We start from the raw sequence: 26,302 nt of genomic DNA, 5'->3' as shown, positions 1-26,302 counted from the left end.
ACTGCTTTCCACCCCAGCCAGGCGGGAGGACCCCGTGGCCGTGGCAGGGTGAGCAGCACCCTTGGGGACAGCGGCCAAGGGACGTCCCCACCGTGGGGTGGCTTTTCCCGGGGGCAGGAATATGGGGTGGGCAGTGGGGTCCCCCTGGGTGGCCCTGCAAGGAGGGAGCTCGGCCCCATGGGGACTGCCAGCATCCCTCCGGTGACACTCAGGTGCACCCCCTGTTTGGGGGTCCCCCCCCACCCCTCCACGCTTGTCCCGGGGGGGGGGGGTCACATACCTGCGCCCTCCCCTCGCAGCCCATCCAAGCTGCCCCCTCTTCGGAGCCCGGCGGGTGGCTTGGCGGGGGACAGCAGGCGACGGGCTGTGGCACGGTCACGGTCACCCACGGCACGGCAAGCCGGCCCGGGCTGCTTCATGGTGACATCGTTGCCACCCCGAGTGTCCCCAAAGAGCAGCGGTGGCCGTCCCGGCGGCGAGGCTCCCCACGACTGAGTCAGGCGGTGCCCGGCCCCAGCAGCACGGCGGGCACCGGCACACGGCGGGGAACGAGTGACTCCGCGGTGCCACATGACCAGGTCTTAGGATTTTTGACTCAGCGGGACCGGTGGCAGCGCGGTGGCCTGGTCCCCATGGTGGCCCCAGCCAGGCAGTGGGGATGTGGGGCTCGGGCTTGGCTGTGGCGATGGCCTGGCCTGTGCCGGCGGCTGTGCCAGGTTGCTTGCCACAGAGGGCTATGTGGCACATGGTGCCACACCGTGGCATGGCACACGCCTGGTGGTGCCACACCATGCCATGGGGTGCCACGTCTTCCCACGTCACACGCCGCGTGCTACACCGTGCCGTGCCATGTGCCGTACCGCGCTGTGCCACACGTCCTGTGCCGTGCCATGTGCCACATCCCAGCGTGTGCCATTTGCCACCGTGCTGTGCCACTGCACAGGTCGTGCCACACCATGCCGTGCCACATCCAATGCCGTGCCACACCATGTGCCACCGTGCTATGCCACGCCACACCATGTGCCACACCAAGCCAAGTCCCAGCCCGTCCCATGCTGCCATCCCACACTGTGCCGTGTGCCCCAGTGAGGACAAGGGGCACAGCCAGGCCACCAGAGTACAGCCCCTCTCTGCCCACAGACACCCGGACACAGGGACACCGGGACAGAGGGACACCGGGACACCCAGACACAGGGACACAGGGACATGGGGACACTGGGACACCAGGACACAGGGACACAACGGCTCAGCAGCCCACGGGCCGAGGTCGACACTTTATTTCCTTCTGCCGTCATACAAAAATACGGGGGTGCCACGAGGCCGAGGTGGCACCGCCCTTCTCACAGTACCAAAAAATATTGATATTCATAAATAAAACCTCGTTACAGTCATAGTTTAACACGATACAAAAAAAAAATTACCATAAAAATAGATATTTATATATTAAAAACTTGTCCTTAAATATGTCTTCCCACTGCAGGGATGTATTAAATTAACCCCAAGATTCAATAAATACGACACGCACACAAATATTAATGTATAAATTAGTGGGGGGGGGGTGGGTGCCGCCACCCACCGTCACAGTGCGGTGGCCGGAGCCGAGCCCCTGCCCGGCGCAGGTGGGGCTGTGGTGGCACAGCCCGAGGGGCTCGGGAACGCGGGGACACGAAGGGTACAGGGCGCAGAGGGAAGAGCATGGGGTCCCTGAGGGCACGGGGGTGCTGAGAGCACGGGGACACCAACAGCATGGGGACACCAACAGCACAGGGACACCAAGAGCATGAGGACACCAAGAACGTGGGGACACCAAGAGCGTGGGGACATCAACAGCATGGGGAAACCAAGAGCATGAGGACACCAAGAGCACGGGGACACCAGGCATGCAAGGGTGAGCCCAGGGACACTGCATAGGGACAAACGTGGGGACACCAAGCACACGTGGACACTGAGAGCACAGGGATGCTGAGGGCTTAGGGACACTGAGCATGCAGGGACAAGGACAGGGACGAGCACAGGGACATTGATCTTGTGGGGACACCAAGCACACAGGGACACTGAGCGTGCAGGGCCACCAAGCTCACAGGGACACCAAGCTCATGGGGACATGGAGCTCACAGGGTTCCGCTCCCAGACACTCTCCGGGGTCAGCAAACCTGGCATGGGGCAGGCAGGGTCGGGCAGGCAGGGGGTGCCAGCGCCGGTGGCACTGCCCGGTGCCAGCAGTGCTCTCCGTGGGCCGGGGCCGCACCGTGCTGGCAGCTCTGAGTCAGGCTGGGTCACCGGACACGTTGAATCAGTGGAAAATCCGTCAGGGCTCGGTGACAAGGGACAGCTCCATCCTGCAGCGCTGGGCACCGGGGGGACACCCGAGCGTGCGGCTCCCTGCGGCACCGGGGCTGCCAAAACGTGGGGCAGGACATGGGGGAGCTGCCAGGAGTGGAGCGGGGCTGTCCTGCAGCCGAGCGGTGGCACGGGGACAGCTTGGTCCCCACAGCAAGCTGAAGTGATGGGAGCTGCTTGGAGAGCGCTTGTGTCCTCACCCGTGTGAGATTAGAGGGTCTCTGTGGTGCGTCCTGGCCGGCAGGAGAGTCTCAGTCGTTGGGGTGGGGGAGGGATGGGATGGGAATGGAGATGGAGATGATGGATATGGAGATGGAGATTATGGAGATGATGGAGATGATGGAGATGGAGGTGATGGAGATGATGATGGAGATGGAGGTGGAGATGGAGATGATGGAGATGATGGAGATGGAGATGATGGAGATGATGATGGAGATGGAGACGGAGGTAGAGGTGGAGATGGAGATGATGGAGATGATGGAGATGGGGATGATGGAGATGGGGACATCTCTGGTGACAGTAGGGCTATACTAGGAGCTCACAGGCAGCCGTGAGCCCCGGCACGATCTCCGTTTCTCCCGGCGCTCTCGGCGGCTCCTGGCCTCCAGCTGGGCGCTGAGCTTGGCCATGAAGCGGGCGTAGCTCCAGAGGATCCGGCACCCCTCCAGCTTCTGCCGGAAGACCTTGGTGGGTGCTGTGGGACGGGACAGGGGCCGGTGGCCGGGGGGGAGGCTGGGGGCTGGGAAGAGTCCCTCCAGGTTACTGAGGAGCCCTCGCACCTTCAGGTGGGTACTGGCCAAGCGGCGAAGGATTTCGGCGCCGGGGGGGTTGAGGTCGCGTTGGTGCCGGGTGATGTCCTGCAGCGCCTGGGCCATGCGCGTCATGGTCCCTCGCAGCCCCCGCAGCCCCCCGGGCCCCATCACCGGTCCCCGCAGCCATTCAGGTGGGCGGTTGGTGCGGCAGAGGTGGTTGATGGTCAGGCGCTGGTCCTCCTCCTGCCCAGGGAGGGGGGGAAACGTCAGGGACGTGGATGGGAACAGCATGGGGACCTTCCCCCCCTGCCCTGCCAACCCCGTGTCCCCCCACAGAGGGGACAGGAGTGACCCCTCCCCGGGACTCACATAGAAGGTGAAAAGCTCCTGCGCGTCCTCAGCCATGTGCCTCACCAGCGCCTGGATCTGCTGCGGGGTCGGGGGCTGCAGGGGCCGCCCCCCCTGGCCCGGCACTGCCCAGAGGATGAAGAGCCCTTTGGTGACAGCTGGGGAGGAAGAGGAGGGAGATGGGGGACATTGGGGCAGCGCTGGGTGCAGGGAGGTGGCCCTCTCGCCGTGCTGGGAAGGCTCAACCTGGTGACGGGTGCCACAGGAAGAGCTCGGCCCGGTGCACCCATCACCCTGGCATCAAGCCGGGAGGTGAGAACGGCGTGTGCCAGGCACGTGTGTCCCCCTGTGCCAAAGTCCCCCGTCCTGCCGCAGGGACGAGCCAGCCCCTGTGCCAAAAGCCTCCTGGGGACCCAGCAGGGCGGAGGAGGAGGAGGATGAAGATGCCCCCGAGCACCCAGGGAGCATGGCCCAGCCGCGGCGGTTGCCCCAGCAGCTCCCACTGTCAGCGTGGGCCACCACAAAGGAGGGGACAGCGGTGACACTCCCGGAGCCGGCCCCTCGGCTCCTGTCACCCACAGCCACGTGCCAGCGGTGACTTCGGACGCGGTGCTGGACCAGCACGCGGCATCCAGCCCCGCCGTGCCAGCCAGCTGACCCCTGACTCTGCCATCGGTCCCCAAACTGACCCCAAAGCCTGTCCCCTCCTGCCCACCTCCTCCCAGCATCTCACCTCCCCCGGGGACGAAGGGGCGTGGGGTGCCCGTCCCTGGTGATCCCCATCCCACGTGCCATGGAGGGGAATGTCCCCGTCCCCCGCCGGTGCCCCTGGGAGGTGACACCGCCACGGCACAGCCTTGGTGACACCGCGCCGACTCAACCCCAACACGGCCCCTGCCGCCACGTTTCCCCCCCACGGCTCCCGACGGGCTCGGCACAGCCGGCGCGCGAGCGAGAGGGTAGTTGTGGGACGCCGGCGGACGCCTACCTGCCAGCACGCCCAAGGGCCGCCCGTCGCGCCGCATGGCCGGGGCAGGGTGTCTCGGCGTGGGGGGGCTGCCGGGCGTGCGTGCGCGCGAGCCACTTCCTTAACCGCGGGGCGAGGGGGAAGCGGCCTTTTAAAGCGCGCCCGCTCGCCCCCACCTCCGCGGGAGGCACCCGCGACCCAACGGCGAGGCGGCGCGGAGCCAGGCCGTGCCCCGCGGGGCCAATGAGCGGGGCGGCGGGAGGAAATGATGCTCGGACGGACGATGTGGGGTTGTTCTTCGATTCAGTTCCTCGAGGGAGTCCGGGCGAGTCCAGCCCCGGGGAGCCCGCGGTCCCACTGCTCATCCTGGAGCTGGTGCCACCACAACCCCATGACCCGGCTTTTTGGGAAAGGGTCACTTTGTGCCCCCCTGGTTTTGCCACTCAATGGGCTGGTTGACCCAAAAACAGCCTTGGCTGCCCCAAAACCCAAATGCAAAAGAGGGCAGCGGCGTACAGTGGGGCTGGCACCCAGGGACGGGTCGTCGGCCATGTGGGGACACCCGTGTCCCATCGTGGGAGCTGAAAATCCAGTGTAGGAAGGAGGGAGGTGGAAGCCCGGGAAGCCCCGAGCATCCCGGCGTGGCCGGGGACACCATGGCTGGGTGCTCAGCCCGGCCGTCCCCTCTGGGTGACGACTTCGGGTGCTGGCCAAGTGGGGGACAGGGGGTGGCACGGCTCAGCCCTGGGGGAGGAAACGCAACTGCCTGGTGCCAAACGGCCACGCCAGGACCCAAACGGCCACACCGGGACCCAAATGGCCAGGCCAGGACCCGCGTGGGGCCCCGGGTGTTGCCCAAGGGCACGGGCAGGGCCGCAGGCAGCGTTGCCCTCGTTGCCACGTCAGGCTTATGCAATAGCAGCTGGTGTTGCCACGGGTCCTGGAGCTGCCGGCGGCACCCAGTGCAACCCCCCTCGCACCCCTCAGCTCCCCTTCCCCAGCCGGTGGAGCCCGGCACCGCCGGGGGCTCTTCCCACCCCATAAAAACAAACATATTTTATCAGCTTTTGGTTCTGGTGACCATCAGAAGCCACCGGTGCGAGCAGAGGGAGCCGCCCTGCGCCCAGTTTGCATGTTCGGAGAGTTCCGTGGTGGCACAGGGGGATGACCCAGCAATAACATCTCCCCTGGGGTGGCAGAGCTCGGCTGTGACTCACGTCCAGAAGAAGAAATGTTTTCTTGTCCCAAAATTTCCCCTCCCTGCGACCTGCCAGGCTCCTTGCTGCCGGAGCGGGGCCCGCGCTGCTTCCTCCCCCAGCTGCCTCCCCCTCCTCCTCGGGGCCTCCCCTGGCAGTGGTGGTGGCTGGGCTGGGTTTGGTGGGGCAGGGCTGTGTCCAGGACACAGGGTGGAGGAGCCAGGAGAATGTCCTTCTCTCCCACACCTGCTTGACTGAAGCAGTTTGTCTGTCTGTCCATCTCTCTGGCCAGACAGGCTGTTAGCCTTCAGCCCCACCATGTCACCATCACAGACTGGTTTGGGTTGGAAGGGACCTCAAAGCCCATCCAGTTCCAACCCCCCTGCCATGGGCAGGGACACCTTCCACCAGACCAGGTTGCTCCAAGCCCCATCCAACCTGCCCTTGAACACTGCCAGGGAGGGGGCAGCCACAGCTGCTCTGGGCAACCTGGGCCAGGGTCTCACCACCCTCACAGCAAAGAATTTCTTCCCAATATCTCATCTTAATCTCCCCTCTTTCAGTTTAAAACCATTCCCCCTCGTCCTGTCACTACCATCTACCTGTCCATCCATCCATCCAATGAACCAACTTTACATCCATCTATATGTCCACCTACCCATCCATCCATCCACTTGTATATCCATTCACCTGTCCTTCCACCCCTTCCATCCACCTGCCCACCCATCCATCCACTTGTACATCCAACCATCCATCCATCCATCTCTTCATCCATCCATCTGTCCACCTGTCCATCAATCTATCCATCCTTCCATCCATCTGTCCACCCGTCCATTCACCTCTTCATCCATCCAACCATCAATCCATCCATCCTTCCATCCACCCATCAATCCATCCATCCATCTCTTCATACATCCATCCATCCACTTGTCCATCAACCCATCCTTCCTTCCTTCCATCCATCCATCCATCCATCCATCCATCCACCTCTTCATCCACCCACCCACGCACCCACCCACCCATGCCTCCATCCCTTCCTCCCTGATCCCGTGGGCCCTCCAGCGGGTGCGATGCCACTGCAGGACCCCCAGGCACCGTGGCTGGGTGAGCAGGACCATGCATGCAGAGAGCACCCACCCTCAGATCCCCCATGGCCACATGGCACCGTCACCTCCCAGGGCTCCCCGCAGGGTCCGCACTGGGCTGGGAAGGGAGGAAGCCACCGTGGTGGCCACCCCACCAGAGGAAAGCGGGTGGCGCAGGACTGTGCAATACCCAACCGGGACAAAAATAGCGCCGGTGACCGCATGTCATTTCTTCATCGCTCGGGCGCACGTCACCGGTGTCCCATGACTCCGGAGAAGAGAGCGAGACAGGAAAGAAAGCGCCCGGGGAGGGGGCAGGAACCCGACGGGTCGCAAGCGTGCGGGAGCTGACGCAGGGCGGACGCGGCCGGGACCCGGGCACAGCCCCACGTGGTGCCTGGGACGGCATTTGGGGACAGGACGGGAGCAGAGCTGCGGTCACCCGCTGGCCCAAGCCCCCCCACGCTGTCCCTGGGGGAAGGGACCCCCCAGCCGTGTCACCGCGCTCGTGCTCCGCCGCGTCTCGCTCTTTGACCAGCGCAGCACCCGGGGGCACCCAGGGGCCGGGGGACCCACCCGCACGGCCACCGAGGGGGTCACAGCACCCTCAGGCACCCCAGAGGGGACAGCCCCGACCCCATGCACCCCATTGTGCTGGGGGAGGATGTGGCGACACAGTGACCCGGGCCTGGGGTCAAGGTCAGCCTTTCGTGCCTCAGTTTCCCCCAGCCCGTGGGAGCTGGCCCAGCACGGGGCAGGGCAGGAATGGGGGAGTGGGGCCCGTGCCTCAGTTTCCCCAGGGTCAGGGACTTGCTGGTGAGCTGGCCCTGTCCTGGTCACCTTACAGCGGGGACACAAGAGTGACACGTCCCCCTGTCGCACCCCAGCCGCTCCCATCCCACCCAGTGCCACCATCCCAGGGACCAGCTCTGGGCCACCCCCTCCTCAGGGCCACGTGGAAAGAAAAATAACAGGACTTTTATTGACTTATTAAAAACTATGTGAAAACACCAGCTTGGGAGGAGCTGGGGGGTCCCCGCCGTCCCCCCGCGAAACGCCACGGCCCAGGCAGGGGCGCGGGGCCACCCCGGCGGGGACATAGGGCTGGGGCTGAGCCGCAGCCCCCCCGTCTCTGCCTTGGGGACTTTTGGGGTATCGGGGGGGAACTCCAGCTCTGGGGAGGCTTTTTCCCCCCATGGGGATGGTCCAGGGGTGCCCCAAAGCATCATGGCTGTCCCCCACCCACCCAAGGGGACACACACAGGGTGTGGGGACACACACAGGGTGTGGGGACACATCCCCCCAGCCCAGGCTGTCACCCCAGCACCCTGGTGGCACATCACCGCTCTCAGGCATGTCCCCCCCATATCCCCCGGGGACACCAACTCTCCCCCCCCCCACAGGACACTGCCCCACTGCCACGAGGCCACCGTGTCCCCGAAGCCACCATGTCCCCATGTCCTCACGTCCCCAGCAGGCAGGGAGCGATGCTGCACCCAGCTCTGCCCCGCACTCGGGGGGAGCCTTAAAATTAATGAGTAGGGGGGTGGGGAGGGAGGGGGATCCCCCCATGCCACCGCTCAGGGCCACCCGGTGTGGGGACAGCCGGCCACTATCTGCCGCTCTCCTGGCGCTGCTGCAGCAGCTGGATGACCTCGGCGATGCCCTCCTCGGGGACCTGCCGGGATGGGCACAAAGGGGTGTCACCCCAAGGAGGGAGGGGGGACACCCCCATGGCGGCGGGTCCCCTCGCAGGGGAGGGACAGGGACTCACCAAGGCGTGATCGAAGTTGAAGGTGCTGATGTAATAGGCCGAAATGTCGGCGGCGGCCAACGGCTCGGCGATCTGCGCCACGATGCCACACTCGTCTGGGGAGGCAAAGGGACCTCGGGGTGAGCGGTGGCCTGGGGACACAGCCGTGGGGACCGCGCAGGGAGAGCATCACCCCAAAGCACCCTCTGAGGAGGAGGAGGATGACAGGGGGTGGTGGCACGTCCATGGGGACCATGCAGGGAGAGCACCACCCAGAAGCACCCCCCCGGGTAGGGGGAGGACAGGTGGTGGTGACACAGGGAGGGGACACGGCCACTGCGGCCACGCTCACCGAAGCCCAGGGGCTGCCCGCCGATCCGCACCATGCGCCACAGCTCCCCCGTCGAGCTGGTCAGCAGCAGGTCGCTGGGGAACCTGAGAGAGGGGGGGGACCATGAGTGTAACCCCCGCCCCGTCCCCGAGCCCCCAGCCCCAGGGACGTCCCCGGGGATGGCACCTACCGCTTCTGGGTCTCGGCATCCATCACGATGGAGATGTAGCCCTCGATGAGGGAGAAGGCGAAGAAGGTGATGGAGTCGAGGTCCTGGCTGCTGGCGTCAGCCTCCCTCGGGGGGCTGCGGAGCGGGGAAAAGGGGGGGGTCACGACCCCCAAAATTGGGAGGACAAGGGCTCAGTGGTGGCACTGGGTGTCTCCGAGCATCACGCTGGGACCAGCCAGTGGGTGGGGAGAAGAGGGGGGACGGGAGCGGGTGCTGCCCGGGGGGTCTGCAGCTCCTCCAGCCCCCACGCTGGGGGGCAGCGGGTGTTGGCCACACCCAGGACAGGGGTGACACTGGGTTTTGGGGCATTCCTGAAGCACTGTGGTGCCTGCGGAGCAGGAGGGTCCCACCAGAAGGGACCTCATCGCAGGGGACACGGGATGTCCCGGCGAGGAGCATCCCCGCGCCCCAGCGCTGTCCCCACCAGCCTTTCACAACCCACCCCCTCCTGCTTTGCAATCCCCCCTCCCCGGGCAATGGGGGGCTCGTTCCCTGGGTCACCCGTGTCCCATGGTGGCAGCGGGACCTGTGGCACCCACGTGGCTGCAGCCCCCCAGCATGCTCGGGAGGGCAAAACCAGTTTGCAACACGCACCCAGAGCTTGGAAAGCCACTGGGAGCAAGGGGGGGGACACATCACCACGGGTGGCACTGGGTAAGGGGCCACCATCGTGTCCCCATCCCTGGGACCCACCTGTGGGAGTAGAAGAGGACGTCGATGAGCATGGTGGCGATGGCGGGCAGCGTGTCGGGGGCCACGGTGAGGACGCAGAAGCGGGTCTGGGGGCTCTGCACCGGGTGCAGCGTGGGGCTGGCGGCTGGCAGGGCGAGAGCCACCCGTCAGGCGTGGGGACAGCTTGGGGACAGCACCGCAGTGCCACCCCGTGGCCACCACAGCCACAGCTTGGTGGCCCTCAGGGTGCCAAAGCGGTGGCCCTTAGGGGTCCCCCAAGGATGTGGGTGGCCCTGGGGGTCCCCCAAGGATGCTGGTACCGCCATTGGGAGCATCATGGCGGGGACCGGGTGGCCTTGGGGACAAGGTGGCCCTGGGGGACATGAGACCCAGCGTCACTCACCTGGCTTGGGCTTGAGGAAGCCGTTGCTCGCATCGTCGCAGGTGACAGGGACGCACTCGCCACTCTCCTCCTTGTAGATGTCGAACTCCCCCGCCAGCGTGTGGATCACCACGGGCAGGTCCCGCTCCCGCACCTGCCCGGGGGTGCAGGATCAGGCCCGGCACCCCCAGCCCCCAACCAACCGCCAGCCGGGGACAGCGGGGTCCCCACCGTGGTAGGACCAGGCACCACCACCACCATCATCATCATCACGGCGCGGCGCTCACCAGGATGAAGTCGGTCTGGTAGGTGGAGAGCATCAGCACGGAGACGTGGTGCTCGGCCAGCGGCGCGATGACTGACCGGGCGATCTTGGTGACGCCGGTGGCCTGGGAGCCGGAGGGCGCGCGGCCGTTGGAGACGACGCTGAGCACCAGCCACGTCGAATCTGCCACCTGCATGAACTCGGAGGGCGGCAGCTCTGCGAGGGAGAAGGGGAACTGAGGCACGAGGCTCCCCGGGGCTCGGCGCAGCCCAACAGCACCTGATGCCCTGTCCGTGCCGCAGGGCTCGCGCCGCCTCAGGCCCCGCGTGTCACACTGTCCCTCGGGCTGGGGATGCTGGTTTGGGGGCGCAGACCAGCCCCATCCACCAGTGTAACGAGCCAGACAGGGCTCAGCCGCTCCAGGCGCTGAGACGGCGTCTGAATGCGACCCCCCCCAAGCCCGGGACGTGTCCCTCCTCCCCGTACCACCCCCCTGGGCTGGGTGCGAGGGGGTATCAGGGTGCGCCGCACCCCAAAACCAGCACCGCCAGGGCCTGGGGCTGCCTGGCTCACCCCTGTCCCCCCCAGGAGCCCCCGGCCCAGCACCCAGCACCAGGGATGCTTGGGGTGGGGGGGGTGCCAGCACCCCATGCCAGCCCGGCGGGGGGCCAGGGCTGCCCCCCAAAAGCTGTTGGTGGCAGGGAGGGCGCGCACTGGCCGGTCCCTTCCTGCCCCAGGACTGGGGGGACGGGGGCTGCTCTTGCGCCCTCCCCCCACCAGCACCCACCCTCCCACCCAGGAGAGGGGCTGGCACTGCCGGGGTGCCCCAGGACTCACCCAGGTAACCCCCTGTCCCTGGCACCCCCTTCCCCACCCCACAGAGTACCCTGGAAGGGACAGGGTGGGCACCCAAGGGGTCTCCAAACCACTCCCCCTCCCCCACCCAGCACCCATGGGAGACAGCCCAGCACCTAGCCCTTCGGTGGGCACCCAGCGTCCCGGCCCAGCTGAGAAGCCAAACTCATCACAGCAGTGGCAGAGGGGAGGTCATGCCAGGGAGGGATCCAGCACCCATTGGGGGGCACCCCATGATGGGACGGGCTCCGCACCCCGCTCCCGACGGACGGCTGGGGCAGGGCGGGAGTGGGGCCGGATCCTGGCCCTCGGCGGGTGTTCCCAGCGCCTTGTTCCTGTGCAGGAAGCGCCACAACGGCCTCGGCTCCGGCCCAGGGCCGGGGTTGGGGACACACACACACACATGGGGACACGGGGACCCGTCCCAGCGCTCACCACTTAATCGCTTTTCAACACCACCCTGGGTGAGGCCGTGAGCATGGGGTGGGACACCCCGCTGTCCCCCTGCCACCCCCCCAGGGCCCAACCCCGATCCCCACGGGAGGAGAAGGGGTGCAGCTCCGCTCTGCCGGGGGTCCCCTCGCTGGCCCCGCAGCGGGGGGACGCTGGCAGCCCCCCAGCCCCTCCGCAGGGCCCAGCGGGGCCGCCGGCTCGCAGGACCATTGTTCGCCACTTCCCGCCCTCCCCTCGGGATCGAGGAATATTTGTCCGCAGGCCCCGAAATAAAACAATACGTGGGGAACGGCTCGGGGTGAGGGGGGGGACAGAGCCCGGCCCCGCAGCCCCTTCCCCCTGAAGGGCTGGGGAGGGTGGTAGGGGGTGGACGGGGCTGGCGCTGGCCCCGCGGCCGCGGCGCTGACCCTCGCTCCTTGGGGCACGGCCAAGGCGATAAGGCGCGGCCGGCTCCCGTGGCCTCGGCAGGAAGGTTTGGGCGTGGGAAGGCAGGACGGGATCCGGCCCCCTCCGGTACAGCCCGTCAGGCCGGTAACCCTGGCAGGACCAGCGCTGAGCCCGACGCGCGGCACGCGCTGGGTCACCGGTGGTGGGGACGTCACCGAATGTCACCTCTCGGGGAGGAGGAGCGGCCTGGAAGGGCTCAACCCCCCCCAGGACACCCCAAAAGCTGTCAGGCAGCACCCCCAGGCGGGGCTCGGGGGGGTGGGTGCAGAACTGGCCCCGCTCTGCCGAAGCACTGGCGAGGGCTGGGGCAGCGGGACGAGGTGAAAGCAGCCGAGGGGACGGTGGCAGGAGGCCTGGCAGCAGCACCCCGTGCCCACAGGGAGCCCGCGGGCACCCCCGGAGGCAGCGACCTCCTGCCCCCGGGGCAGCCGGGCTCTCGACTGGCACCGGGGACCGTCCCCACCGGTGTCACAGCCCGGTCCCACGAGCCAGCGGGGACGCGGCTCTGCCCGGGAGGCGGTTATTAGGGCGAAGGCAGCCCCGGCCAGGCAAGCTGGTACATCCCCGGCGCAGGCGCCGAGGGGCTGGGAGCTCGGCGGCCAGGAGCCCCGGGGATGGGCACGGAGCGAAGGAGCCTCGCTACAAGCCGGGACTCGCTCCTCGGCGGCGCAGGCCTCGGCGGGGCTGAGGACGGGCACAACTCGTGCCGGCGGTGGCAGCACACCCACCTTTGAAGCCCTCCTCGTCCAGCATGATGGTGTAGTCCTCGGGGGTCTCCGTCAGGCTGAAGAACTTACACCTGCAGGAGAAACCGGTGCTACCGACCCCGGCGGGGGGGAGCGGGACGGGGCGGGGGGAGGCTGGAGGAGGAGGAGGAGGAGGAGGAGGAGGAGGGGAAGGCCGGTACCTGCAGCGCTGGGGCAGGAAGAGCAGCTTGAGCAGCGGGTGGGTGTAGAGCCAGAGCCCGCGGCGGGCCAGGCTCAGCACCCGCACCCGGTGCTCCAGGATGTGCAGGTCCATGGCGGCCGCGCCGGACCGGACCCGCCGCCGCCACCGGGAGCGCGGCCCCGCCCGCCGTGGGAGGGGCAACCGCCCGCCCCGCCCGGGCCCAGCCCCGCCCGCCGTGGGCCCGGCCCCGGTGCCCCGACCCACAGCCCCGGGGTCCTGCACCAGCCGCGGCCCGGCGCCCCCCAGCCCAGCCCCAGTTCGGGGTGCCCGACCCAGGGGGGGCTCAGGGCCCCCAGCCCCGCGCTCCCCAGCACCAGTCAGGCTGGGCCTGGGCCCGCTGGGAGCCCAAACGGCCGCCCCACCGTGCCCCCTCCACCCCGGCATCCCCCCGCCTCCTCCACGCTCAGCCCCGGCCCCAAACCCACCAAGCCCCGACAGCCAGGGATTGCCCGACCCCCGGGCACTGCCCCCCGAGCCGGGGTTTGGGGGGGCAGAGGGGGACCCCAGCACCACGGCCGGGCCCCCTCCTGGGGCCACCCCCGGGGAGACGGGGGCTCTGGGGCAGCGAACAGAGGTTTGGGCAGAACTCCTGCCTGCGGGAAGCACCGGGAAGGAGGGCGAGAGGGGAAGGAGGGCGAGAGGGCCTGGGTGCCATTTTGTGCGTGGAAAACAGCTCTGGGGCACCACGGCATCAATGAGGGGTCTCCTGGCCCCAGGAGCTGTGACATTGGGACCGGGGGACAGGTCTGGGTGCCAAGAAGGGAGCTCACCCCCTGGCCGCCCCCCCCCCAGGGCCTGGCAGCCACCACCGCTGTCACAAGCTGGGGCAGGGCTCAGCGTCCTCCCATTTACACTTCAAACAGGGGCAGCCCCAGGGCTGGGTGAGACCGGGCTGGGGCTTGGCCACGCTGGGTGGTGACGGAGGGGTGGGGACAGCAGCAGGGCCCTTCCCAGGACCCTCCCCACGGCCGGAGCACCCAGGGCAGACGGGGTGCCTCCCCATGACCCCCCAATCCTGTGCCCCCCCTTTAGCCCCCGCGGAGACGGTGGGAGCCGCAGGCGCTGCGCCTTTACACAATCCTTTATTTACCCCTTTGTACAAAACCGTTTGTTCCCCCCCCCCCGCTTTATTTTACAAAGCCGCCCCCCGCCCCATGGAGAGGGCAGGGGGGAGAGAGGGGACCCTGCACCAGGAAGCACCCAGTCACCCCATCTCACCTCTGCCGGGGCCTCGGGGTGGGTGGCAGCGGCGGGGGGAGCCCGGGGAGGGGGTTGGGGGGGGCTTTAGCCCCGCAGTCGGGGTCTGGCATCAAATCCCGCAGCCTCCGGCGCGTCCCGCCTGCAGCTCCCACCCTGCCCCTGTCCTGCGCCGGTTACTGCCACGGAGGAACAATAAATAGGCTCAGTGAGTAGGTAAAGTAGGTACTACATATAGGGCTACAGCGTGATACATCCTCACTAGATACAGAGGAGGGGGGCGAGGGGGCCCCCAGGCTCCTCGCGTACCCCCCCCAGTCCCCCCGCGCCAGGGGCGAGGGCTCAGGAACTGGGTCTGGGTCTGCCTGGGCTATGAGAGGGACCCCGGGGGCAGCGGGTCGAGGGGCTCTGGGACAGGGAGAAGGGCCCTCGGGGCAGCGGGGAGCTCAGGTGGCTCAGCCACCCCCTGCCAGGGCTCCCACCGCTTGTGGTGCCAGCACCCTGCGGGGGTGGGCACCCAGCGCACAATGAGGGGGTCCCCTTTGGTCACCCCACCCGGCCCAGCTCCCACGGCTGCCCCCCGGCTTCAAGCCCACCCCGAGGAGGCATCCCTGCACACGGGGACCGCGGTGTCCCCGGGGAGCCATGCCAGCCCCCCTGTCCCCAGCCCTGAGCGGGCCCAGAGCTGCCGGGTCCCCGCGCAGGCCCCAGCAGCGTCCTCGAGGCGGGGGCCCGCGCGCAGCCCAGCTGCCCGGGGTGCGGCCCCGGCCCTACAAGTACGTGTCCTCGCTCTCCCGGGAGCTCAGGCTCTCCTTGGAGTGGTGGTGGGGGGAGACCTGGGGGTGCAGCAGCTCCCGGGCCGAGCCGGGCGCCCCGTTACCCTCGGTGGGGTTTGCCGGAGCCTTCTCTCGGCTTTTCTCCTTGCTCTTGCGAGCTTTGGGCACGGGGACGGGCCCGGGGGTGACGATGATGGAGGGGACGGGCTCCAGCGCCTTGCGGGGGGGCGGCTCGGCCTCGCTGATGGCCTTGGCGCCGTGCAGGCGCGGGGGGGACTTGCACTGCAGCTCCCCGTGCGCCTCCCGCCACTTCTTGAGCTGGATCAGGTGCTCCCGCTCGATCTGACGCTCCGTCACCGGCAGCTCGATGACCTGCGGGGGACAGACCCATGCCACCAGCGTGTCCCCCGACAGCGCCTGTGCCACCACTCCGCAGCCCAGCCACTGACGCAGGGTGGGGGATACCCCCCTGAGGCAGAGGCAACCCCACATCCAGCCCTTCTGGGGACTGTCCCCACGCCGCGCCACCTCTGCCCACCCCAGCGCAGCCCAGTCCAGCAAACGGGGCCAACTGGGCGGCACTGGGTCCCCCAGCACCTCACCTCCTGCACCAGGAAGGTCTCCTGCATGATCTTGGGGCTGAGGGCCCTCAGCCGCTCCATGGTCTCGTACTGGCCCTGGCAGGACTTGAGCTTGTCCGAGGAGCCCAGGGTGTGTTTGAGCAGCACGAGGCCCACCCGGAAGATGATCTTCACCCCTGCAAGGGGAGACGTGAGGCAGCGAGCGCCAGGCAGGACAGGGTGACACCGCCACTATGGCCATCAGATGCTGGGCACCAGGTCCCGGTCCCGCTACCAGTCAGGACATGCAAGAGGGTGGATTTGGGATGCATGTTCCCCCTCACCCCGAGGAACACAGCCCAGTCACCACCCCAGGCACGTGGTGGCCCCAAACCTGCCCTACAACAGGTCCCATGTGCCAGGCACAGGCAAGTGGCCACACTCCAGCTGCCAAGCGCCGTCCACATGCCACTGGGGCTGCAGCCAGACATGCTGTGAGGAAGAGGAGGCTGATGGGGAGCTTCTACCTTCGCAGAAGAACATGTCCCAGACGCGCAGGACGGAGCTCCAGGGCAGCGTGCGGGAGAAGGCGCACATGAACCACTCCGTCATGTAGAGGATGGGGTCGATCTTCTGCTTGCTCAGGTGTTTGTAGGCCACGGGCGAGACCTTGTGCAGCAGCGAGAAGAGGATCTGCCCGTCCAGCTGAATGGCCTCCTGCAGCGACAGCGTCCAGAGCCCCGGTGAGCGCCTTAACCCCGGCCCAGCCCTGGGATCAGTTCCCTGGTGCCCAGCCCCAGAGGAGGGGCGATCCCACCCTCCAGACCTACCTACGGGAGCTGCGCCCCACAGCAAATCTCCGCTGAACCCCCGCTCCTGGTGCTCCTGGGAGCCACGGCACAACACAGAGACCGCGGGAGCACCACGAGTGTCACAGAACCACAGACTGGTTTGGGTTGGAAGGGACCTTAAAGCCCATCTAGTTCCAACCCCCTGCCATGGGCAGGGACACCTTCCACCAGACCAGGTTGCTCCAAGCCCCATCCAACCTGGCCTTGAACACTGCCAGGGAGGGGGCAGCCACAGCTTCTCTGGGCAACCTGGGCCAGGGTCTCACCACCCTCACAGCAAAGAATTTCTTCCTCAGATCTCATCTCAATCTCCCCTCTTTCAGTTTAAAACCGTTCCCCCTCGTCCTGTCACTACTTGCACTTGTTAGAAGCCCCTCTCCCGCCTTCCTGTAGCCACTTCAGGTACTGGAAGGTGCTAGAAGGTCTCCCCGGAGCCTTCTCTTCTCCAGACTGAACAGCCCCAGCTCTCCCAGCCTGTCTCCAGAGCAGAGGGGCTCCAGCCCTCTGAGCATCTCCGTGGCCTCCTCTGGACTCACTCCAACAGCTCCGTGTCCTACTTGTGTTGGGGGCCCCAGAGCTGGACGCAGCACTGCAGGGGGGGTCTCCCGAGAGCGGAGCAGAGGGGCAGAATCCCCTCCCTCGCCCTGCTGTCCCCAAGCTCCTTTCTCTGGGTTGAAGAGCTGGGGAGCTTTTGGCTTGGAGACAACCCGGGTCCCCACCATCGCCGAAGGCACCGCGGGCCCTTTACTCACCAGCTTCTCGCTGTAGTAGCCGGGGAGGTACTTCTCGCAGATCTGCACCAGGCACCAGAACGCTTGCTGCAAGGCAAGGGACAGCGTGTGAGCACCCAGGTGACCCTGGGGGACGTCCCTGCCGCCCCCACCCTGCTCCCAGGGACCAAGGGAGCGGGCAGGAGGAGGCAGAGGGCAGGTGGGATGAAGGGCACCTCCCTGCACCAGCCGAGCTTTGGGGTAAACGGGTGCTGTGAGCACCCTGCCCGTCAGCACCACCCCAAAGCGACCCACACCCCACCGCTGGTCCCGGCTCTATGGCCACCGGGTCTCCCAGCCCGCCCGGCCGCGTGCCCGTACCTCGGCCGGCATGTGCATGAGCAGGACGGCGGCGATGGGGGCCTGGGCCTGGCAGTAGCCCTCCTCCGGGCGGTACAGCGTGTACGCCTTCAGCACCCGAAACAGGTCCTGCTGCCTGCGGAGACCCCCGCGGAGGGAGAGGTGGAGGCAGGGCACGGACACGGCCCAGCAGCCTCCCACACGGACCAAACCAGCACGGGGCATCGCACGGTGATCCGGCACCGCAGGCTGGCTGCCGGCCACCGCCCCAACCCCACAAAGTCAGGCCCTGGCTGGGATCTCTCTTCCACAGACACCCCATCCTGGATCCCTGAGGCAAGGCAGGGAGACAACCACCCCCCAGGGGTGCTGGCTCAGGGTGAGCCGCGGCCGGGCAGGGACCCGGCTGCGAGCACAGCGGCGCAGACACTCCCCGACGTGCGGGGAATGGCATTTCCTTGGGGAAACGGGGGCCGCAGCCGGCTGCCTCCTCCCTCCACGGCAATTCCCACCCCGCCGGGCGCCAGAGCTGGTGCCGAGGGCTGCGACCCGCGCACCGAGCTCCTGGGAAGCCACCCTGTGTTCAGCACTGTGGGGTGGGCACGGTCTATCCCAGCTCACGGAGCCACACGTGTCCCCCCACAGTCCTTACACCCCCCAGCTCGCAGGGCACCCGGTGCTGCTCCAGCCCGGCACACGCAGTAGCTCCACTCACCCGTGGCCTCCACGCGAGACGAACATCTCGTGGAAGGGGAACTGCCGGTGGAGATCCCGCTCGATCACATCCAGCCACTTTGGGTCTCCTTGGAGGAGATCCAGTTCCTGGGGAGAAGAGGCTTGGGGTGAGCAACACCCCACACTGGCACAGTGCCAGCCCCGCTCCGGCACGTGGGGACCCACAAGCCCGAGGGAGCCGGCGGAGCAGCCACAGGGCTGGACATGGCTCTGCCCCAACCATGAGCCCCATCAGGTCGTGGGGCAGCCTTTGACTCCCCTTTGACCCCCCACAGCGGGAACAAGCAGCGTCCAGGACCCCAACAGATGCCCCAGCCCTGGAGGGAGCAGGACCCCCCCCAGCACTGTCCCCCTCCTCAGCAGCGCAGGAAGGTCCCCAGCAGCACTCACATCAAACTTGCCCATGTTCTGCTCCAACTTGACCTTGCTCCCAGAGAGGTACTGCCAGGCCCGGCCCCGCAGCGAGGGCGGGATCCCCTTCTGGCACCGCAGCCGGATCTGCGGGGAGAGACGCAGCCGTCACGGGGAAAATCAGGGAGCAGCGAGGAGCAAGGAGGTCCCTGGGGCAAGACGGGAGCCAGGCCCAGCACCGCGGCCGCAGGCTGGTCCCCTGCTGCCTCCCTCTACGAGGGGACGTGTCCCTGCAGCCCTGGGACAGGGTGCCCAGCCACATCTCCCGTGATGGCGCCTGGCATTGCACAGTCCCACGGGACAGCGCGGGTGGCTGCCCATTGCGGCACAGGGAGCGCTGGGGTCACAGGGGAGGGCTCTCTGGCCCCCAGCCCGCCCGTGGGGCCGTGGAGAGCAGCGAGGTGCACCCTGCCAAGCGTCCCGGCCTCACCAACGGCTCATCCTGGGTGCAAGGGCTGGCCTGGCCTGGCCTCAGCCCCACGCACGGCTGGCTCCGTGCCCCCAGCCTGGTTCCTTGGCACAAGGCACCGGCCAGGACCAAAGTCCAGGCAAGGCAGCACCTGCTGGTACCTACCCCGCAGCGGGGAGCTGAGCTGGCTTAACCCTGCCACGGCCAGCACCCCAGCAGGGTCCCAGCCCGAGACCCCACCACGTCCCGCTCCAGCTCCTGGGGAAGCGGCAGCACCGTCTCCCCGCAGCCCTCGGCCAGGGCCCGCAGCCCCCCACGAGACCGAGCGCTTTCTGCACTGTTACCCCACAGAACACCCCACAAAAACCCAGCACAGCCTCCACGCCTCGTGTCCCCAGCTCGGGCGGCACGTGCCAATGGCCAGGGACGTGCCAGGGCTCTGCGAGCCGCGGCCGACAGCTCCCCGAGCCTCCCCAGAGCTCCTTCTCCGTGTCACTCGGGAGCAGGGGGTTGCGTTCCCGAGCAGCCCAGCTCGGCGCGGTGGCAACGCCACGTCCCGGGAGGGTTGGCTGCTCCCTCCCCGCAGCGCTGCCTGTTTACCCGGGGCAGGTCCCGAGCTCTTGCGGGGCCCTTTGTGCTCGCAGGAAACGCGCCGGGCGATGCCCAGGGCGGCCGCGGGCAGCTCGGCGGCTGCTGCCGGCTCCCTTTGCGAGCGGCTCCCCTTCCTGCTGCCCGAGCTGCCAGGAAGGAAGCCGCCTCGCTGGGTTTCGCTTTGGCAACCCTTCCAGCTGGCCGGGCCAAGCAGCTGAGCATCTCATCCCCTTGGCTCCGTACCAGGTCCTGCCATCACCCCCATCCTGGGGGTACTGGCCCCCCGGAGCCTGCTGTGCCCTTCCAGGGGACCACGAGCACGTCTGGGCTGAGGGACAGTGAAAGCAAAAGGCAGCCGGGGCGGTGCCCGGCCCTGGAGAGCGGTGGGAGCTGCCCACGCGTCTGCACTCCTTCGGCCTGGCTGGAAAGGGCAAGGAGCGGCACGCGGTGCTGGCACGGCTCAGCACCGCGAAGGACACGGCTCCGCCGGGATGCGGGCCAGGCGGGCGAGGGAGGGAGTGTTTCAGGATCCTGGAGCGGTGCAGGTGTGAGCGAGCCTGGCAGGAGCGGGCCCAGGAGATCCCCAGGCCATCAGCCAACGCCAGTGAGGCAGCCAGAAATCACCGGGGTTTTTCAGAGGCACAGGGAGCTCCTCCGAAGCAGCAGGACCGAGCCACGCTGTGTGGCCCAGTACCAAAGCAGCCAGGCTCCTGCCAGAGCAGGGACAGCCCACAGCACCCGAGGCCAAGCCTGGCACCCATCCCTGAGCAGCCCCAGCGCTCCAGAGCAGACCTCAGAGGCTCTGGGCATGGATTTTTGCTGGAGGACACACTACAGAGCACATCAGCCATGGGGCAGAGCCCCCCAGGAGCTCAGCCCAAGCGCGAGGGAGCTCCTCTGCCAGCCGTACGGCTGCCGGAGCGCTCACCCCAGCCCGGGGGCCACGCTGTGGCACGGCTGGAGAGCAGCCGAAACCGCCCGCAGAACAAAGCGCCCGCCCGCCGCGGCCCGAAGAGCTCTCCCAAATCCTTTGCGAGCGGCCAAGCAGCAGAGGAGGGATCCCTGCGTCGTTCAGCAGGGGACGGCGCTCCGGGAGCACAGCACAGGAGCGGTGCCAGGAGGCCCTGCCAGCGGCGGGGAGGAGGAGGCAGCCTTTGGGCCGCTCTCAGGCACCGCTGGCCCGTGCCAGCAGCCTCATGGCTTCCACGGGACACGCAGCAGCAACCCAGGACTCGCCGTGTCCCACCTCCGCCTCGCTCGCAGGCTCGGGAGGTCAGGGAGCACCCACGGACCTCGCCACGGAGCCCCCCGGCACACACCACCACGCGTCCCCCGGGGATCCCAGCTCACGCACATCAGGCTCAAACACTTCCTACCCGGAGGTTTTTTTTTATTTTGGTCTACAAGATGCTCAGACCAGAAGTTTCCATGACCGAACAATTCCCACGGCTGCCCGCAGGCTCCGGCCCGGTGGGGAGCAGATGGGGACAGGAGCGGGCTGGCTCGGGGACTGCAGGCTCAGCCCCCTCCAGGCTCCCGCTTCCCTCACACCACGGGGAAGGAACAGCCTGTTTGAGCCAACACCCAAAGGCAACGCACCCGTCTGCGGGCACCTGGTGACACGCAGGCTGCCCCGCAGCCCCACGGGGACACCGCTGCACCGGGCTGTCCCTCCCTGCCGGCCCCGCTGTCCCAGGGGACAAGGCTGGCACTTACCTTCTTGTGTTTTTTAGCCATCCACTTGTCCCAGTTGTTGAGCATGTCCAGCCACTTCGACTCCCGCTGCCGCAGCACCTCCAAGGGCACCTCCTCCAGCCTGCGGGACGGGGGGAGAGGCCGGTCAGCGGGGTGCGAGCCCTCCTCGCACCGCAGAGCCCCGCCGTCCCCTCCAGCGCCCTGGGTGCCCCCCACGGCTGGCTGCCCCCCCCGGGGTGCAGAGCACAGCGGGGACACGCTCGAGAGCCGCCGGCGTTTCGGCAGCTGCTCAGCGCTGCAGGAAGCGCCCAGCACCTGTGAAACCACCGCGCTGGCGCAGCCCCGACTCCCCGAGCAGTTCAAAACCTCTCGGGAGCAGCCTGCGCCCCACCCGCCGGGTGCCTGCGCGTCCCTGGGGACCTGCGCCCCGAGAGAAGGGCACGGGGGAAGGCGGGGAACCGGGGAGCACGGCCGGAGCTGAGCGAGGTCCGCTCCCCGCCGCGGGGGCTGGCTACAGATGGAGAAAGCCGAGGCCATAAGCATCGTGTCATCTGCGTGGCCCCGCACCCCAAACGCCTGGCGCTGCTCCAGGCCCGGCACGGAGCCCGGCCAAGGGTCCCCCAGGAGGGAGGGGAGTGTTTTCCAGCAACAGCGGCTCAGCCTAAGCGGGGAATCTGATTTAACCCTGCCGAGGCAGGCGGGGATGCTGCCGCGATGCCAAAGCCAGCGATGGGGAGGCCACCCCGGGCACCCTCTGTCTTGGGGTGCCAGACAGCTCGGCCAGGCCCTGGGCACGGCCATCCCGGGGCGAGCAGAACCTCCTTCAAGCCGTCAGTGGAGAAGGGCCAACCCCAGCAGACTCGATGCCTTCCCGGGCTCAGCTCCGCACCGTGCCGCAGCCATGCCGACCCCAGGAGCGGCCAGATCCTTTCCGAGAACCCAACGACAGCGGTCTGGGCGCTGAGCATCCCCTGGGGAGGTGCACAGCACTGCAGGACACACGGGTCCTGCCTCCTCCCAGACCTCTCGGCGTTAGGAGCCGGAATGCCGGCAGCGCGGAGAGCCCAGGGCCGCATCCAGCTGGCAGCGCTGCCCTGCTCCCTGCCCAGCCCTTCCCCGCCGCGTCCCACCCAGCGCAGCAGGTCAGCCGGGGCGAGCGCGATTGTTTCGCAGAGCAAACCCCCGCCGAAGGGACCCGCTTTGCTGGGCACGGCCATCCCACCTCCCCAGCGTGAGCTGGGCACGGCCGGCAGCCCGGCACGGGGCCGGAGGGAGCGCTGGCCCCGAGCCGGGGAGCCTGGGCTGCCGGAGGAGCTGGGGCTCTCCGAGGCGTGGGAAGCTCGGGAGCGCTGGACGCTGGATACAGGAGCTGGCCACGGGCCTGCTGGAGCCCGGCCAGCCCAGACTGGAAGCTGTTACCAGCTGAGGGCTGCTTGGCACCGAGCGAGGACCGGAGGCGTTTCAGATGGTCCAGGCAGGGAGCATGGGGTGGGGGCACCCTGGGCCAGGAGGCAGTGAGGTACCCTATGCAGGGAAGGTGCTTCTCTGCACCCGCACTGCGGGCAACAACCCCACAGCTCGGCCCTTCCCAGTGCCCCCAGACCCCCCGTGGCTGCTGGGACATCCCACTTGCCCTCCCCATGCTACCCCAAACCCCTTCCAGTTAGAGGGACCCCAGTTCTGCCCACCAGGGATGGAGGCCACACGCTTCTGTTTATCCACTCCCAGACAGACGGGGAGCAGATCAAAGCCCCGCGGGAGGGCAGGATTGGGCCCCAGCGCATCTGCGGGGCACGGGAGGAAGGCTCGGTCCCCACTGACCGCAGCCACCGTGCAGCCAGCACCCCCACTCGCCTCCAGCACCAGGAGCTCCGTCCGGGGGAACCGCTGCCTGCTGAACCTCGGGGACAGGGACACCCACCCCAAGCACCCAGGCACCGCCATCGGGACATCCACGGTGTCACCAAAACGCAGCGTGTGGCCGGGACGGGGTGCGGCATCCCGGGCAGGAGAGGCCACCCCGCTCCTACGGTGCTGAGCTGTGAGCCCGGCGGGCAGGGACGGGGTTCATCACCCAGGGCGATGCACCTTGCCCAGCGCCAGCAATCAAACCTCCGGGGCCTCTTCTCCTTGCAGACTGGTCGAGGGACACCCGCAGGCTCACAAGAGGGGGAAACTGAGGCACAGGGCCCAAACCGACACCAGAGCACGCAGCGGAGCCTGCTCCAGGTAACGGCGCAGCCGGAGAGGAGGGGGCTGCCACGCGTCGTCCCCGCTGCGATCCCCTGCTTCTCTGGGCGTCGCTGCGAAACCCCGGCCAGGAAGGCAAACACCAGACACGCTGCCGAACCAGCTCGGGGTGCATTCCTGGGTGCCGGCACCGCCCCGGGGCTCAGCACCTCGGGCCGGCACAGCTGATTTCGGCTGCCTCCGTGGGCTTCACCCGCAGAGGGAGGCCGACCTCGCCATGGCACCTTCACCAATGGCCACCGATGCCGGTTCCCCTGGCAGGATGCTGAACAAGGGCCTGGCCTTCTCCGTTTGACAGCGGCCAAAAACACGCCGGAATCCAGCTCTTGGAGGAGAAGAGGCCCGGAGGTAACCAGAGCCCGACCTCGGCGCTGCCGGCAGCTCCCGGCCATCGCTCCCGGGGCGGGCGCCGCCTTCCAGCCTTTCCCCGTCACCGACGCAGGAGAGACAGGGGGAAGCGGGAGCAGCTTTCGGGGCTGCTGTTCCCATCCCGCCTGCTGTGGCCTCCACCGTGGGCACACGCGATGCCCCGGGGGCCGGCCCCGGCCATGGGCAGCGGAGCCCGGGGACGGCGGTGGCACCGGAGAGCTCCCCCTCTGCTCGCCGGGGGGACTGGGGCACCTCACGGAAGCGCTGCCCCGCAAGCGGGAGACCCTCGGGGCACCCCCACAGCGGCACCGGGGCACACACCACCCCCCAGCCGCCCCCGCGCTGCGGCACCGGCACCGGCAGGGCCCGGGGGGAACCGGCGCCGGCTGCTCGGCGGCCGCACGGACGGAGCCAAAGAGGCCTCGGAGCACCGGGCCGGGCGCTCACCCCGCCCCAGCCACCCCCGGGAGCTGCTGCTCTTCCGGGGCGCGGGCCAGAGCGGGGCCGGGCCGCCGGGGACCGGCCCCAAAGGCCCCGGGGGCGGAGGACAAACCGCCCCCCCGGAGCGGGCAGAGCCGCTCCCAGCCCAGGCCCAGCGGCCCAGGCCCCGCGGGGGCTCTGAGGGGCCGGTGTTGGCCTCGGGCGGGCCCAGGGCGGCTCCCCCGGGCCCTCAGCGCCCCGCGGCCTCCCCCGGCCCAGCCCCGGCCCCGGCCCCCGCCATGGCCCCAGCCCCCGCCGGCCGCCCCCCGGCCCCACTCACAGTCCCATTCACGATCCCGGCCCCCCCCCCCCGGCCCCACTCACGGCCCCCCCCGGCCCCACTCACGGCCCCTCGGCGCTGCGGCTGCCCACGATGAAGCCGAACTTGTCGACGCGCCGTTCCTCGGGGCCGCCGCCATTAATCTCGGAATCGGATCCGAGGGAGCTCAGCTCGTCGCCGCCGCCGGGCTCGGCCAGGCTCTCGCGGGTGCCGGCCAGGCTGTGGTGGCTGTGGTGGCTACCGGGCGAGCCGGGCCCGCCGCCCCCGCGGCTCTTGGCCATGGCGGCGCGGCTCAGCGCCGGGGCGGCCGCTCCTCCATGCCGCGGCCACGGCGACGGCCACGCCCCCCGCCCGCTGGCCACGCCCCCGCGACGCGGCGCCGTTAGGCGGGAGGGGGCTCTCGCCAACCAGCTGCACGGATGGCGACGAGGCCCGCCCACCGCGCGAGGGGATTGGTCAATCGGCCGGGAGGGAGCTGTCCGTCAGGGCGGCAGCCCGAGGGGCGGGGCTACGTGAGCCGGGGGGCGGGGCCAGGACTGGGAGCGGGGGAGCCCTGGGACTGGGAGAGGGGCTGGGGCCGTACTGGGAGCGGGGCCGTACTGGGAGCGGGCTGAGCCCGCAGCGGGGCTGCACTGGGACGGCGCTGGGGCTCCGGGGGGGCTGCACACGTGCACAGCGGGTCTGCGGGAGGCCTGCGCTGGGACAGCACTGGGGCTGAACTGGGGTTGCACTGGGCACATACTGGGACGGGGCACTGGGAGAAACCGTTTCCCCGTTCTCCGGTCGGGGGATGCTTCGAAGCCAAAGGCACGGGCGTTATTCCCTTTGTAAGCACATCACACCCCAAACCTGCCCCAGCGCTGTGGGTGCCAGCGCCCTGCAGAGTCCCCCTCCACCCAGGGCCGCAGCACCTTCAGCCCCCGCGGGTGCAGCTGCCCCGGCTCTTCTAGAAATAAAGCACCTACAGAAAGAGAAAACAAAGATCTATAAGCAACAGCGCTGGTTCTGGAATCTGTTTTTCTAGGGCACAACAACCTCACACACTGCTACAGGCTGGGGGAAGAGTGGCTGGAAAGCGCCTGGTGGGAAAGGACCTGGGGGTGTTGGTCAATGGCGGCTGAACATGAGCCAGCAGTGTGCCCAGGTGGCCAAGAAGGCCACCAGCATCCTGGCTTGTATCAGTACTAGTGTGGCCAGCAGGACTAGGGCAGGGATCGTCCCCCTGTATTGGGCACTGCTGAGGCCGCACCTCAAATCCTGGGTGCAGTTTTGGGCCCCTCACTGCAAGAGAGACCTTGAGGTGCTGGAGCGAGTCCAGAGAAGGGCAACGGGGCTGGTGAAGGGTCTGGAGCACAAGTGTGATGAGGAGCAGCTGAGGGACCTGGGGAGGTTTAGTCTGGAGAAAAGGAGGCTGAGGGGAGACCTTCTCACTCTCTACAACTGCCTGAAAGTAGGGTGTAGCGAGGGGGGGGTTGGTCTCTTCTCCCAGGTAACAAGTAATAGGACAAGAGGAAACGGCCTCAAGTTGCTCCAGGGGAGGTTTAGATTGGAGATCAGGGACAATTTCTTCCCCCAAAGGGTTGTCAAGCACTGGCACAGGCTGCC

At 68.2% G+C, this 26,302-nt stretch overlaps 2 protein-coding genes across 2 annotated transcripts; both read right to left on the bottom strand.

Moving 5' to 3' along the window:
- Nucleotides 1-8,217: 8,217 nt before the first annotated feature.
- Nucleotides 8,218-13,136, bottom strand: CASTOR1 (cytosolic arginine sensor for mTORC1 subunit 1). The gene is made up of 9 exons (XM_068412583.1): nt 12,983-13,136; nt 12,804-12,874; nt 10,343-10,536; nt 10,077-10,209; nt 9,695-9,818; nt 8,963-9,076; nt 8,794-8,876; nt 8,463-8,557; nt 8,218-8,366 (listed from the first exon to the last, which is right to left on the bottom strand). Exons 1-9 carry the CDS (start codon nt 13,093-13,095, stop codon nt 8,301-8,303), a joined length of 993 nt encoding a protein of 330 aa, XP_068268684.1. The 5' UTR covers nt 13,096-13,136; the 3' UTR covers nt 8,218-8,300.
- A 1,297-nt stretch (nt 13,137-14,433) lies between these two features.
- TBC1D10A (TBC1 domain family member 10A) lies at nt 14,434-25,022 on the bottom strand. The gene is made up of 9 exons (XM_068412582.1): nt 24,764-25,022; nt 21,340-21,439; nt 18,603-18,710; nt 18,193-18,299; nt 17,499-17,613; nt 17,160-17,225; nt 16,084-16,273; nt 15,599-15,753; nt 14,434-15,368 (listed from the first exon to the last, which is right to left on the bottom strand). The coding sequence occupies exons 1-9, from the start codon at nt 24,976-24,978 to the stop codon at nt 14,991-14,993; spliced, it is 1,434 nt and encodes a 477-aa protein (XP_068268683.1). The 5' UTR covers nt 24,979-25,022; the 3' UTR covers nt 14,434-14,990.
- Between the last annotated feature and the right edge of the window lie 1,280 nt (nt 25,023-26,302).

Source organism: Nyctibius grandis, chromosome 14, assembly GCF_013368605.1.
Source record: "Nyctibius grandis isolate bNycGra1 chromosome 14, bNycGra1.pri, whole genome shotgun sequence".
NCBI lineage: Eukaryota > Metazoa > Chordata > Aves > Nyctibiiformes > Nyctibiidae > Nyctibius > Nyctibius grandis.
The sequence above is the reverse complement of the archived record's forward strand: the minus strand, read 5'-3'. Positions and strand labels throughout refer to the sequence as shown.

Excerpts from the sequence above, each read along its gene's own strand:
- CASTOR1 (XM_068412583.1), bottom strand. The coding sequence starts at position 13,095 with ATGGACCTGCACATCCTGGAGCACCGGGTGCGGGTGCTGAGCCTGGCC. Across the intron at positions 10,537-12,803 it reads GGACGAGGAGGGCTTCAAAG|AGCTGCCGCCCTCCGAGTTC; the intron begins GTGGGTGTGCTG and ends TCTCCCTCGCAG. Across the intron at positions 9,819-10,076 it reads CTTCCTCAAGCCCAAGCCAG|CCGCCAGCCCCACGCTGCAC; the intron begins GTGAGTGACGCT and ends TCGCCCTGCCAG.
- TBC1D10A (XM_068412582.1), bottom strand. The coding sequence starts at position 24,978 with ATGGCCAAGAGCCGCGGGGGCGGCGGGCCCGGCTCGCCCGGTAGCCAC. Across the intron at positions 21,440-24,763 it reads AGCCGCAGCGCCGAGGGGCC|GCTGGAGGAGGTGCCCTTGG; the intron begins GTGAGTGGGGCC and ends CCCGTCCCGCAG. Across the intron at positions 18,711-21,339 it reads TGGCTAAAAAACACAAGAAG|ATCCGGCTGCGGTGCCAGAA; the intron begins GTAAGTGCCAGC and ends CTCTCCCCGCAG.